This window comes from Aulonocara sp. 'chitande type north' Nkhata Bay, linkage group LG18, assembly GCF_057382095.1.
Source record: "Aulonocara sp. 'chitande type north' Nkhata Bay isolate Kocher_YH1m ecotype deep benthic linkage group LG18, A_spYH_male_GT1.1, whole genome shotgun sequence".
In the NCBI taxonomy this organism is placed as follows: domain Eukaryota; kingdom Metazoa; phylum Chordata; class Actinopteri; order Cichliformes; family Cichlidae; genus Aulonocara; species Aulonocara sp. 'chitande type north' Nkhata Bay.
In genome coordinates this window covers 34,853,794-34,869,246 of record NC_141361.1, presented here as the reverse complement: position 1 = coordinate 34,869,246, position 15,453 = coordinate 34,853,794, and the positions used below count along the sequence as shown (strand labels likewise).

At 39.6% G+C, this 15,453-nt stretch overlaps 1 protein-coding gene across 1 annotated transcript in view; it reads right to left on the bottom strand.

The window, feature by feature from the left end:
* The window catches only part of myo15b (myosin XVB), a 126,743-nt gene that overhangs the window by 24,825 nt on the left and 86,465 nt on the right, over positions 1–15,453 (bottom strand). Inside the window, exons 23-35 of the mRNA XM_086273304.1 lie at positions 13,589–13,651; positions 13,447–13,504; positions 13,187–13,311; positions 12,617–12,712; positions 12,284–12,519; positions 6,521–6,690; positions 6,331–6,403; positions 6,040–6,225; positions 5,822–5,931; positions 3,490–3,557; positions 2,959–3,043; positions 980–1,012; positions 70–150 (exon numbers count right to left, since the gene is read on the bottom strand). Of these exons, the coding sequence (XP_086129430.1) occupies positions 70–150; positions 980–1,012; positions 2,959–3,043; positions 3,490–3,557; positions 5,822–5,931; positions 6,040–6,225; positions 6,331–6,403; positions 6,521–6,690; positions 12,284–12,519; positions 12,617–12,712; positions 13,187–13,311; positions 13,447–13,504; positions 13,589–13,651 (1,384 nt within the window). The remainder of the gene's footprint in view (positions 1–69; positions 151–979; positions 1,013–2,958; positions 3,044–3,489; positions 3,558–5,821; positions 5,932–6,039; positions 6,226–6,330; positions 6,404–6,520; positions 6,691–12,283; positions 12,520–12,616; positions 12,713–13,186; positions 13,312–13,446; positions 13,505–13,588; positions 13,652–15,453) is intronic.

Here is a 15,453-nt window from a genome sequence, read left to right as displayed (position 1 = left end):
TACCAATAATCTGTGTCATCATATGAGCCCAGGTCTGAAAAAAATGAATAAGAAATGTTGGAGAATTACCTGGCATGGTTGGCATGGCTGGCATGGCTGGCATCATGGGATTTGCACCATAACTGGGCATTGCGGGGTTGACTGGTGCTCCTATACATACAGAAAGCAACATATGGAGAATTGAAACATTTTCTGTAATTTATTTGAATCCATAACTTAAAAAAATCCAAAACATAAAAATTAAACTGCATATGAGTATTCTAAAAGATAACCAGTATAAGCGATATACATATATATTATACATACACAGATATGAGATATGAAACTCCACATGGAATAAACCAAGAAACAGCATTAACCAAATCAGCTTTAAAATGGCTTTAAAAACAACAACAAACAGAACAACAATGTTTATTTTAACTGCTTAATATATACAGCAGGTACGTTTAGGCCCAACCTGACCCCTGATCAAAATCGTCACCTATTAGATATCTCCAAATTGAAATCAGACAGCACTAGACCTATAAAAGATATTTTCTAGTTTGTGAAACTATGCTTGTTTAGTGTATGTCTACAAAGTAAGCTAATGATATCCCCCTTTTTAAGAGGTTAAAAAGATCAAGAATTATCAAGAATTACTAAAATTATAAACAGAATGTGAAAAAACTACAAATTCAACACTACATATATCATGTTGTATGTCAAGAAGGGATAATGGTTCACCGCTTTTCAATGTTGAAGGATAGGCAGTAAACTAATGAGGCTTGCAGTACTGTGTTCGGTTATATTAGTTAACTATACTGAAGTGTGCCTTCTACAGGGCCCCCTAACTGCATATCAAATGGAGATCTTAGAACAAACCTGGCTGGCCTAAAGACATTCATAATCAATGGCATGACAAAAAGTGAATATTTTCTCAATGATGAAAGAAGAAGTGAAGGCTTGATTCTTTATATCAGAAATGTAATAAATTACTTACCCAAAGGATAGCTTGGCATTGTCATAGGCATACCTGTAAAAATGGTGTTTTAGTGTGCAGTTGAAATGGCACATAACAAGCTAAACTCCTGTCTTTCAAAAATGTGTATAAGATATATGACGAACATCAATACAATTTCAGTTCGTGTGTCCTAGTAATCCCAGGTGCCAGGGGCGTCTGTTGCCCCCTAGTCTCCCAAACCAAATTGTTCCTGGGTGAGGGGTCAGACAAAGAGTAATTCAATCAACCCTTATGAAAAGAACTAAAACAAGGGACCAGGCATCTTGGATGAGAGATGAAATGTCTTCATGAAACTTAAAAAAGGCCAGTTACTTTCTTTCCAAGCTCCTTCAACTGGTTACATATAGTAGATCTCATCTCAACTCACTTACTTGGGCTCCATAACCAATCTCCTGGAGAGGGTTTGGACTCTATTCCAGTCTGGAGTTGCCCTTGAGGAATTGGCCTTTTGTTCTTTTCTTCTCTTTTTTTGCCTTTCCCATCTGGCAGTGTAGCAATCAGAATTATTGTCTGAAGGCCAAGAAAAATGCCCAACAGATTCAACATGACTTTCTGTTAGTCTTGAATCAATTTTGGCACCATTCGGGATCTCATTAAGGGAAAGCATTGCTCTACTCACAGGGTGTGTGGTGGGGTGGGGGGCTGCTGAACTCAACTGAGGATATGGTCAAGTGGTAAAAGGAAAACGTTGAGGACCTCTTTAACCACACTGACATGCCTTCTGTAGAGGAAGCAGAGTCGCCCATCACACTGCTACCCACCTGGCAAGATGAGTAATTCATGCCCCCCAGGGGGGCGGAGCAGAAAGGAAAGCTCTTCCATTTGTTGAACCCTGGTCAATGCTGTTTTTTTTGTCCTGGATGCAGAACACTCAACCAGCTCTTTGTCCTGTTTTTTTTTTGGGTTTTTTTGCATACTCAGGAGTATGGGGTGTTCTAGCCTGTTGTTGTGAGCCAAAGGAGAAATGTGAGCTTGGTCCACATTTCTGGCAATAGGTTTGACTCATTTCCAGTGGTTGTTGGACTCTGCCACAGCTGCCACTAGTCAATGATTCTTTTTATAATTTTATGGACATAATTTCTAGGTGTAGGTGGATGTGGATCTGCTGGCTTCATCAGGCTTCATTGCAAGTAGAGTTGGCCTCCAGCTTGCACTGGAGTTGTTTGCAACCTAGTGTGAAGCACCTCCAAATCTGAGGCCATGGTCCTCAGTCAGAAAAGGCTGGAGCGCCCACGCAGGGTCATTAATGAATTGCTGCTCCAAGTGGAGTAGTTTAGGTATCTTGTGGTCTTGTTCACGAGTGAGGAAAGAGGGGAGGAAGTGAGTGATAGAAGGATTGGGACCAAAGATGGATGGATGCAAACGATGTACCGCTTCATCATGGTGAAGAGAGCTGAGCATAAAAGCAAAGCTCTCAATTTACTGGTCAAGCTACGTCCCCTGTCTCACTTATGGTCACGAGCTTTGCGTAGTGACTGAAAGAATGAGGGTGCGGATACAAGCAGTAGAAATAAGCTTTATCCTAAGGGTAGCTGGTCTCTCTTTTAGAGATAGGGTGAGGAGTTCAGTCATTTGAGAGGGGCTAAGAGTTGAGCTGCTGCTCCTCTACATTCAAAGGAGCCAGCGAGATGGTTCAGATATCTGACTAGATGCCTTCTGGTCACCTCCTGTGTGAGGTGCTCTGGATATGTCCCACCTGGAGGAGCCACTGGGCCAGACCCAGGATACACTGGCAAGATTACATCTCTTAGCTGGCTTGAGAATGCCTGGGGTTACCCTGGATAAGCTGGAGGTGACTTGGCAGAGGGAGGTTTGGCTTTGTCTGCGTAGGCTGCTGCCCCTACCCCTAAGCAGATCGATTTTACCTTTTAGTGTGAACATTATGAACAATCTACACGTTTAAGAATGTTTTGTAGTTCAACTACGAAGTAAATACATGTGGCGTGTGAATTTCCTACCTGCTCCATACATGCCAGAGTGCATCGGTCCAATCCCCCCTCCCCCTCTCATCCTGCGATTCAGAATAGCTACTCTTTCCATGTCCTACACACACAAACACACAAAAATGAGCTGTGTATCACATTATAAGTGACACGGCAGCCACAACTACACGTGGAGTTGCTGGAAATAAGCCTTAACAAATTCAGTAACAACATAATAATGTTCTACAATATATAAGCATATCTCTGAACTAAACACTAAAAATGCATACTACACAGTTTAGCCTGCACATACTGTCTAGTATAAATTACATCGTTATATACAAGCATTAAATTTCTAATTTATCAAATGAGCAGTCTTTACCTTAAAGCATCTCTCTTTTTCTCTTTATATCTTTCCTTTCTTACATTGTTTTTCGTATCAGAGAAAGTAAAGTTATCATGCATGAACATTTTTTTCTCTGGGAAATACTAGCCTAGTAGTCACTGTGCCCTCAGCTAGAAGACAAAATTATAAGCCAGACTGCAAAGAAACACAACACAACTCACTGGAGGTCCATTGTCCAGTACGGGTTCAAATATGTCATCAACATAGGCCTCCATCTGTCGACTGCGCCCTGAAGATGGAAAGAATTTCTCATTAGTTAGAGTAAAAAAAAGGACCTTTGTGTTGTCTTTGCTGGTTGCCTGTACGACTACTCCTTTATTTTTTCAACCAAAAACTAAATATCAACATAATATTTTTTATACTACTTTTTGACACAATCATAATCATAAAAGTATTTTTATTTTGTTTTTATTTTGTTATTCAAGTTCATTCATGAGGATGAAAGGAATTGGGCTTGCTGGATAGACCCTTTGTTGTTTGCAGTGTGGGAGGCTCCCCAGGCCTTCATTGTGTTTTCCCCCTTTCCCCCCAAGCCCAGTTAAAAATGAGATTTAGTATGTCCTGGACCTGAAAGCAAAGCTGCAATCATTGTCAAGGTTGTCAAGGGAGAATTTATTCCAGGCCCAGGAATGTCAACAGCACCTGTATAACAGAGGGGTTAGACTCAGGCAATTTTCAATGGGAGACAAAGTGCTTGTATTATGCCCTTCTTCAAGCGTAAAGACACTCGCCAAGTGGCAAGGACTCTTTGTGGCCACACGGTGAGTTGGCGATGTTGACTATGAGGTGGTATGGCTGGTGAATGAGGTGTCATGGTCTGATGCCTATCTCATGGCCTGGGTTGGGGCTGCTGGACTCCTTAACTGGAAAGATCCGGCTTAATTTTTCACAACACTGGATTTAACCGAGGGCTACTGGCAGATTCCCTTGTCTGCAGTATCCAAGGAAAAAACAGCCTTCTCCATGATGTTATCATCCATAGTAACAACCGGCATGTGTACTGGGTAGCTGTGGTCCTGGAGTCCCTGATGTAGGCGGGGCTCATAGCCAACCCAAAGAAGTCTGCGTTTGGATCAAGGGAGGCACAGTGTTAGCGTACCATTTGGGAGGCGGGCAGGTGTGCCTACAGGTGGAGAAAACAGTAGCCATTGCATCTTGGGGCTGGCTCAAGGTTCAAGGTTCAAGGTTCTTTATTTGTCACATGCATAGTTATACAAGTATAACACACAGTGAAATGTAGCCTGACACGCTGGTTACTACCGCTGGTTCGTGCCTGGATTTGGGGAATGGACCAGACCCTTGACTGACCTCACGTGAAAGGGTGCCCCAGATCTGGGCCAGGGGATAAAGCAGTGCAAGGCGGCATTTGTACAGATAAAAACGGCCCTTCACTGGGAGCCACTGTTTCACACACCTAACTTTTCTGAATGTATTTTGGTTTGTAGTGTATAGATTAGTGCTGTCAGCGTTAATCTTGTTAATGCCATAACCGCATGTGGCAAATCTCTGTTAGTGAGTTAATGCGGATCACCCCGTGTGTGGGGCTGCACGGCGTCAACGTGTTAGCATGTTTAGCTAATTAACGCGTTAGCACCGTGCAGCCCCAGCACTAGTATAGATCTTTTTGCAGTGTGATGTCTATTCAATATTAAATAATTAGTGTGGACATACTTGTTATCCCCCAGCCATAATAGATATAGATAGAGACAGAGGGAGGACAACCTATCTGCTGGTTTAAAGTGATGGTTGCAAAATAAAGCTTACTATCTCACTTGTATTTTTTGTGGCAGTTTTTTGTTGTCGTCAGTTCTTTTATATATCATTATCATGTTTAGTGAAACATTTTCTGAAATGCTATGTGGACACATTTAGAGCTAGATGGACTGCATGGTCTAGAAAATAAAAAATCTTTCTGGTGAGACAAGTAATGAACTGTGCCTGTGTGCACTTGCAGACAGCCGTTCCTTGCATGATCTGATATTATCATGTTGCTGCCATTACTGGAAGCAGCCAATCACATGTGAAGTCATAGTGGGAAACACAACAAAACATAAATTAAAATTATAGGTCTTTTTTTGTAGAATGTTTCTCTAACTGATATCTTTGTCCTGTCTTACCCCCTTCAACCAGAAATGGTTGTAGCAGATAGCCGCCCCTCCCTGAGCCTGGTTCTGACAGAGGTTTCTTCTGGTTAAAAGGGAGTTTTTCCTTCACACTGTTGCCAAAGTGCTTGCTCATAGGGAGTCATCTGTTGTTGGAATTGCCTCCGTTTTCTCTGTTTTATTGTAGGGTATTAACCTTACAATATAAAGCACCTTGATTCAGCTGTTGTGATTTGGTACTATATAAATAAATAACATTAAACTGAAAGTGGTTAATTCCTAAGAGACAAACTATAGCTAAACATTTACATTAGTAGATGGCTCTGTTTGGTCTTCCTGACGGTGTTAATTAGATAACTAGTGTACTAAAATTTCACCATATAATACTTACCTTCCTGTGGATAATCTCTTCTCCACTGGTTTCCTTCAAAAGGAGGTAGACCAGGAGCTTGTATGGGTGGTGCTGGTGGTATAAAGTCATCTTGATCGGTTGTTAACATCCTATAGAAAAACAGTTGTCATAAGTGCCACTGGATTCTTTAAAAGATGCCCCCGACCCTCCAAGAAAATGAAACAAACAAACCCCCAAACAATTGTTCACTATTTTACCTATCTCCCTGGTTGCTGAACAGGTAATCAGAGTAAGTAGAGGTGGGAGTCCCTTCTGGTGGGAGCACTTCAGCTTCAGCTCCAGCCAGCAGATCCATGACAAAATCTGAGCCAGCTAAATCAGACCAGCCGTCATCGATTGAAAAAAGAGACACTGACCAGCCCTGTACCACTTCCGAAACACCTCTATGGCACAAAACAACACATTACACAAAATTTTAAGGAAGATGCATGTAAATGCAAACATTAGTTAGCAAAGTGGGGGAAATCACATATGTTTACAACTTATACCTGAAATGAAGAATCCACGACGCTAGCTGCTCTCCTGTGGTCCAAGACTCCACTTCAGTTACAAACTTCTCATCTGAAATAAAACGCCAAATGGTGTTGTGAGTTTATTAAAGCTGATATTTTTGCACTGCCTTTAGGCCCACTGATCCAGTTTCATGGTACAAAAATGGAAATGTTCAGTTAGTCTCACCATTGTAGGTGTGAACGTCTACCAACATGGTTCCCTTTCTCTGGTTGGATGTCCATTCCAGCTCGGTGGGTGGGTACATCCGGCAGGTTGGAGATGGAAGCTTCATAGATGTCAGCAGTTTATGTTGGCACAGTGAACGGTACTCCCCTGGACCATAGTCAGATACATACCTGCAGGGGTTAAAGTGGGTCGTAACAATCTAGAACACCATTCAGTGACTGAGTAACAAAATCTGACAGTTTAATAAAAAGTACTGGGAAGCAAGTTTATTTGTCATGTGCTGCAGTCTCATAGTCGTTTAAGCTGATGTGACAGAGGAAGTTATGATTATGGTCTGAAGTTTAAATACCTTCATCATCATGGACGTGAATGACATCATAATTTTAGGCTTTTAATGATTTCTTTGAACTGTTCTTTGATTTAAAAAAAATAAAAATCAGGTGCAAAAATGTGTTCCAGTTTTATTTGGTATTTTCTTAAATCAACACAGAGTCAAAATTATACAATCAGGCTCAAATAATTTATCCGAGCATGTTCGTCAGTTGTAAATAAGATGTGCCACCACTTTGCAAAAGTCTGAAGAAGATCCAAACTGTCACCCTCAGATGAACAAAATATGGTTAGGATGTTCAGGAACAACCAAAGCTCAAACCTGTCATGAACAAGAAAGTACTTGATGATCAGAATCACTGTCCAAAGTGAAGCGAGTTTTACTCAGCACGCTCAACTGAAATTGCAAATGCGTCCTGGATAAATTTTTCACAAATTCATTCACACACACATGAAATTGAGTGACATCCCATTCTTAATTCATTGAGTTTAATATGATCTCGGCACATCTTTTGCAGCTTTAAACTGCTCTGGGAAGGCTTTCCACAAGGTTTATAAATGTGTTAACGAGAATTTTCTGACCATTCTTCCAAAAGTGCATTTGTGAGGTCAGACATTGATGTTGGATGAGAAGGCCTGGCTTGCACTCTCTGCTCTAATTCATCCTTTTGGTGTTCTATAGGGTTGAGATCAGGACTCTGTGCAGGCCAGTGCAGTTCTTCCACACCAAACTCACCCTTGTCTATATGGACCTTGCATGGTACACTGGTGCGCAGACATGTTGGAACAGGAAGGGTCTATCCCCAAAGTGTTCCCATGCACAATGCGTTTAGACAAATACTGTTTTTCTGGCATCTCATTCATCAGATTGTCAGACACAGTGTCATTCATCATTTCAGAGAACATGTATCCACTGCTGTAGAGTCCAGTGGCAGTGTGCTTTGAAGCACTGCATCTAATGCTGGGAATTGTGCTCTGTGATGTAAGGCTTAGATTCCAGCATAGAAATCCATTCCATGAAGTTATGGAATGAGTTGCTTATGGCATGCTTAAATATATATATAAGGGGCTGGAGCCATCTGGAGCAAGAGGCAAGGTACACCATGGACATATTGCTAGTTAATTTATTCAAGTTTTGTTCTAACAAAGCTATATTGATGTTTTCTTACATATGCAACAGCATGACTTATAATATTATGTGTTGTTGTACACTACCTAGCGGACACAGTAAGTGGGAAGTAACTTGTTTTTGCTACAGCCACATTAGAAGACAGGGTGCAAGACATCCCAGTGACTACAGGAAATGCCTCAACTCTACCAACCCCATACTGCAGTATACCTTAAGATCTGCCAAGGGCCCTATTATTGCTTATTATTCTTAATATTGCCATTTTATTTAATTTTTTACAAAAACGAATCCCTTATTAGAGGGCTACAATATGCTCAAGAACTACAAAAATTTGGCAGAGGCATCAGGTCTGGTGAAAATGAACATATTTTATAACACTAACAAAGTCACCAACGATTGACTTAAATTTAGTTAATTTTATTTATATAGCTTCTCTCTAGGTGCTTTTTATTGTAAGGTAAAGACTGTACAATATTAGAATGAAGCCTCAAAGTCAAATGAAATCTTTACCCAGAAAGAAGAAACTGAAACTTACTGTGCAATGGGTGTGAACTGTCAAGGAAAATTGAACCAGCCAACCACTAACTGTGTGGTATACAGAGATGCTTGGTTCAGCTGTGGTTTGACAATCAGGCTGTTAACAATTTGATTGTTTCTGTTCTTTACAGATAAGTATCATAAAGGAAAGAACGATCAAATTAAATCATCACAGTTTTATCAAGGCAGCACGGTGGCACGGTGGTTAGCACTGTTGCCTCACAGCAAGAAGGTCCTGAGTTCAATTCCACCATCAGACCGGGGTCTTTCTGTGTGGAGTTTGCATGTTCTCCCCGTGTTTGCGTGGGTTCTCTCCGGGTACTCCGGCTTCCTCCCACCGTCCAAAGACATGCAGCTTGTGGGGATAGGTTAATTGGATAATCCAAATTGCCACTAGGTGTGAATGTGAGTGTGAATGGTTGTCTGTCCCTATGTGTTAGCCCTGCGACAGACTGGCGACCTGTCCAGGGTGTACCCCGCCTTTCGCCCTATGACAGCTGGGATAGGCTCCAGCGCCCCCCGCGACCCTGAAAAGGATAAGCGGAAGCGAATGGATGGAAGGATGGATGTTGTTGTAAGTCCATGTTAGTAACTGCAAGTTTTATGTGCAGGTTTTTTCCAAGAGATTTATAACTTTGAACATATTCTGCAATGTGAATTTTAATAAAAATAAAATCTCCTGAAATCACTCTTTAGTCTTAGATATATTCATTTGAAGGCAAGGCTCATAAAAGCATTTGACAAAATCAGCAGAAGTGGGACATCGTTATCCTGGAGCAGACTGACAATAACAGAGTCAATTCAATTTAATTTCTACAGCTACAAATCCCGACTGTTTTCTTGAGTTTTCCAACTAGGGTGGAAAAAGCTAAGCAAGCATCAGGCTTTCAAATGAATTAACCCTTTCATGCAGGAATTATGACAAGCTAATTCAGGAATATTTTTCTTAAGTAGTTTTATTTATCTTTAGGCATGAAAAAAGATTTTTGAACTTCATTTCTTTTTTAAAATATGTACTTTTCAAACAATTTTTTACATGTCCACTTAGGTGGACAACATACGTTTTGACTGGGTGGCAGGTATAAAGTGTCACATCAGTGTCCAATGCAGTGGTTCATGTGCTCTTTCGGCTCCGAACCGGCTCTTCAGATTGTTTTGTTGCTTTAATTAATTTATTATTAGCAATAATATAAATTTATGCACAAAAGGAATTACTAATGTAGAAAGAAAGTGGTTTTATTTATATATATTTATATATAAATATATGCGGTGGCCCCTAGAGACAAAACACGTACAAACTCCAAAACACATTTCTAGCATGAACTGAACTTCCAAAACAGAGCTACCTAGATCACTTAAATTACACAATTGAAAGCATGAAAGCATATGTGTATTGTTTGTGTATTTATACACAAGCATTCATATATAGTCAAATTTTTTTTAAAAAGTTCATTTACCTCTTACTACCACACACCAAATCCGGTCGTTGGTACTTGCTGGCTTGTGTAGCCACTAGGTAACAAAAGCTCCACACTGCCCCCTAGCATCCTGGAGCACTTCTGTTGTCTTTTGTACGTGTTTTGAGTTTTTATGTGCTTCTGAGTTTTTACGTGTTTTGGAGTTTGTACGTGTATTTACGTGCTTTGGAGTTTTTACGTGTTTTTACGTGTTTTGGAGTTTGTACGTGTATTTACGTGCTTTGGAGTTTGTACGTGCTTCAGGGTTCGTATGTGATTTGAAGTTCGTATGTGCTTTGTCTCTAGGGGCCACCATAAATATACTTTTATTTATTCACTCCACATGACATGTAATAAATAAATCATATAATACAAAAATCAACTATTCACATTTCAACTTTTAACTATTTAAATTTTCAGCTTTTTCCTTTTACAAATTTAAAGTGAACACAAAACACTGCAAACCACAACACAATTAAATATAAATTACAATATGAAAACAAAAAGAAGATGCACATTCTCTGTCATATGGGCCTGCATGAATACACTTTCTGAATCCTTTATCATCTGCAACTGAAAATAGTTGTGGATGATTACTATACCTTTCTAATGGGACGTTGTTGTCCCTGGCTCTCTTTCTCTCTCTCTCCCCCTCCTGCTCTGTTCCTGTGCTACTGAGTGTAACTACCGCCCCTCCCCCCTCTGCCCAGCGTAAAGCACAAGGCTCGCGTGCGGAGTGAAGCGGAAAAAAGTGCGAGAGAGAGAGAGAAAGAGAAAAAAAACCCACGGCTCGCGATAAGGAGCCGGCTCGCGTCGTTCACGTCAAAGACCCGGCTCTAAGAGCCATTTCGTTCACGACCGACCCATCACTAATACCATCAACACTGACACAAATACAAGAAAACAGCCTTTGAATAGCTGTCCACTGTAGTGACCAGTATGTGTGAAAGGGTTGAAAATCTGTCTTGGTCTTTGGTTGATTAGTTAGAATGACTCGGGGGTGTTGATTCATTTAAACTAACATAATCATCCTGCTGTAACCAGGTTTCTGTAAGGCAGAGTAAATCAACTTATTGATCAATTATTAACTCATGTACTAACAGAGACTTGGAAGAGAGAGGCCTAATGTTTAATAATCCACATTGTACTGTTTTACTCTTTGGCGCTGTTGAGGATGCTGTATTGTTCTTTCTTTGTAATTTTTTTTATGTTTAAGTCTCTTTTTTTGCTGGTTTTTAGTTTGTTTTTTGTCTGTTTGGAAGCTGACACAGTCTCTAAGGGGATGGGGTTTTAGGTGGATAACAGGAGAAGCTGAAGAGAGGCATGTAAGACTGCAACTCTGCTTCCTGGTTCCAACTCTGGATAGTCATGTTTTGGGGGTTTAATAAATCTGGCCAGATTTCTAGAAATGAGAGCTGCTCCATCCAAAGTGGGATGCATGTTGTATCTCCTAACAAGACCAGGTTTCCTCCGCAAAGCTTCCCACTTAACTATAAAGTTAAGTAAACCCCACCTAAACACCTTTCTCTATGTGATTATAGCAGCTACCCCAAGATTCAAACCTCAGCACCATCCACTGACAACAGACAAATTACCCTGCATGTTCACTCATTATAGTAACTCCAAAGTTAACTGATGAGTACAAAAGTACAAAGGCCGAAGTATCACATGATGTAGTGTCAGTGAAAGCTTTTGTGAAAGCTGTTTTTTTTCTTTTAAATAAAGGTAAAGAAATAACGTCAAAGGGATTAATGATCATTATATAACTTTGTCACTATATAGAGCATAAACGGTAACTCAGTTTGGTGTTTAGGAAAGCTGCTGATCTCAGACCTGCACAGCTTCAGCTGCATGAAGAGAACATTATAATTTCATACGACATCATTAAATAAAATCTGACGAACGGTTAAATATCCTCAAATTTATGTTGAACTAAAACATTTTAATGTGGAATCTTTCACATTATTTTTTTTGCCTATATTGTGTTATTTACCATAAAGTTATTTAGAGTCATTCATGCCAGAGTAGCCAGTAATGGCTAAGGGTAATGTGTATATTTTAAATACACAACTTTCCACAGGACTGAATGTGACATCATTATGCATAAAGTCAAGAGCCTATGTGTATTATCTAAAGATGATGTGAGTACTAACTCCAAATCACAACAACAGTCGCCTTGAGGTGACTTCAAACCAACAGATCTGTCCCTTCATTTGATAGGGTGACAGGGACATCAGCATGTCAACTCCCCCAAATTTTTCAAAACACAATATTCGAGTTACGGTTACTTTTCATTTTTGCATCGCCTACTTGAGTAGATGTTTGTCCAGTGATGGTGATGGTGTGAAAGCACTTAGGCAGCAGGCCATCAGCAACCAGCCCCTCAGGCTTTGCTGCTCCTCCTTCAGGCTCCAAGTATGGTAAACCAGCTGGACCAGGATCTCATCCCTCAAGGCTGGCAGGCTTTGGCCTTTCTCCACTATGTAGTTGCCTAAAATTTGCTCCTGCCAGCTGCTAATATCTACATCTCCTGTGAAATGCAAAATCTGTAAAGACACGATATGAAACAAAAAATTTAGTTAACGACAAAAGATCATATTTAATGTATTTAATGCCACATAGACTCTAATGAATTCAAAATACCAGTTTGTAAATCTCCAAAGCAGTTCTGGCATCTTCAGGTTCTTGAGCTGTAAGGGGTTTCTGAAGGGGATATCCCTGAGGCTGGCACCATGTATCCTGAGGGAGACACGAGTACGAACAATAAATGTAGCTAATGTTTTTTCAGTACATGCATGCACGAGTGGACTTCTTTGCATGGTAAATTTTTATAGAAGTGTGTCAAAAAATTTTTTTCTAATATTTGGCGATTACATCATAAAACTGGAGTTGTCCTGATTTATTTTATTATTTAAATACTTTTAACATGAGTATTCCTTTTTTTTTTTTTTTTTAAAAAAGGTCCCATTGTCTAAATATCCACAAGGTGTTCTATGTTTTAATTAAAAGAATTAACTGCTTTTGTAAACAATGACTGCCACAGAAAGGATGTCTTTAACTAAATATCTAGATACCTTGGTCCTGATAGATTGCTTGTTGCCTCCAGAGCCCAAGTCAGATGAGAGGATTTAAGACTGAGGTGAGGTGATTAAATTATTGTAAGTCAATGTAATGCTTTCGGATGTGATGTTAGGGAGCTCATATTTTACTCACCTTTAATACAGACTTGGCATAGCGTGAGAATGGGTAGCTGTCAACATCAAGAGGCAGGTTGAGCTTATGTTCTGCTTTCACCTGTGGAGGTGAGACCTCTGTGACTCCTGATCCCTGCTTCTGCCCTGTGAGAAAGAGGCACAAGTGCATTCACAAGCTTCATTGGATGAATGGATCCACCAAAATTGTTAGTACTGTTTATGTTCATATTGTGACTTCTTCATATAGATTCTGTAGTTTGATTTTTTTATGACTATAACCTGCTGTGCTGTGGAGTCTGGCGGACAGCTCAGCAGGGATCTCTAACATCCTCACATCCTACAAGGAAAGCAAAATGTCAGAGAAACAGTTATTATAGAATGGAATTTACAAAGTACGTGGGTCGTCTTTTTATTTTCTCACCATCTCTTGAGAGACAGACTTTGCCCTTGTCACGGCTTTCACTTGGCTTCTGTCATGTAATTCCTGAAATCAGCACACAGAGACAATGTCAGTTAGTTGTTAATGTGACCATGAACAAAAATAATTTCAGAACATACACCCAGAGTCATACTAAACAATAGCTTTCTTCACCTTAAGCTTGTTTCTGAGTTATCCAAGCAAAACTTAATAGCACTTCATTGCACCCACAGGCACACGTTCTGTCAGACCTATTCTTGGATACATGTCTGGTTATATACTCACTCCACACCCTGAGGGCTGTTGCTCCTCCTTGTACCAAAGGCCACACAGAGTCCAGTAAGTTCAACTTTTATCAGGAAGTTTACAGCTTAGTAGTCACTGTAACAGTATTGGTCCGAGAGGGTTCGTTTATGACATAAGCCAACCCATATCTCTGACTTTTCCAGTGTTTATAGATATGTTTGTACATTTTTATTTCACATCCCAACTGTTTATCCTGCTCTCCAGCTAGCTTGAGACAACGGAATGCCTACTAATAAAATTAGGTGCGGTAATAGCCCATGGGTGTGGATATATATCAACTTGCAAACATGCTTTTTGTGTATATATGTGTATATATATACATGTATATATATATGATGTATAACAGTTTACTGTGCCATTCGACCGTTAACGAACCTTAAACTGTTGTTGAAGAAGATGATACATATTAAACAAATACTTGCAATCAGGCTAATAAAACAATTTATTACATTGTTTATTACATTTATTAAATCTTATAATCGGGGCTGGATCACTGATGGTTGTTTAACTGCTGTATCAGTGTGCATCTTGTCATACCCAGTACGACCAATACTCATATAGTGCCTTTCTAATCTCATTCAGATTTAACACTCAGATAATTTCAGACTAGACATACAGTATATTTTTCATACCCTACTGATAAATATAAATTCACATCTTTCTGATGCATTACTTTAATGAAAATGTTGATCTTTTGTCTTTACCTGACAGAAAACAGCATTAGCATTATTTAGCATCGGAACAGTGACTTAACAAGTGAGCACAATCCAGCTATTTGACGAGGTAACTGAGAGCCTTTGATGAATGAAAAATATATGATAAAAAGATTTATATCACAGAATGTTAAACTACAGTTTAATGGTACCAGGGGCCTTAGGGATCTTAAGCATAAAAAAAAAGTACATGTATGATTGGATGTGATTGGGTGAATGACGCATGTCATATAAAGCACTTTGAGCGTTCAGGTAGAGTTGAAAAGTGCTAAATAAGAACCAACCCATTTACCATCAGGGATGTCAAACTCAAATACCGCCCACTTTGATCTTAACTTAACTCATTATTTAATCACGGAGATATTTTAATATAAGTTAAAGAAGTGTACGTTTAACAATATGGCTCAGCATGTTAAAAGTGAGAAGAGTAAAAGAATAAAGACAAAGAATAATAACTTACAGTGAAAAAACGTTTTCAGATTAGTGTATCTATATGTACATATATATATATATATATCATGACAATAACCAAGCTTGAATTACTGGGAGCTCATCGCCTAATCCTGACAGCTCCACTGTTCATAGTCCAAAGCTCATAAAACACAAAGCAGCACGAGAGCAATATGACAGAAACAAAGACCAAAAAGAGGAAAAATATCAGCTTACTGCTATTCCAGGCAAGAAACAAAAGATGATCCACAGAAAGCAACAGCTGAGAGAGGCGTCTCAGCTGTTACGATAACAAGTAAACTGCCTGTATCAGATTTCCAAATTTTCCTGGTGTAAACTATGCCTTGAGGAAACAAAAATGCCAGTTACATTTGGCATCTGATCTAACTTACATGGTTA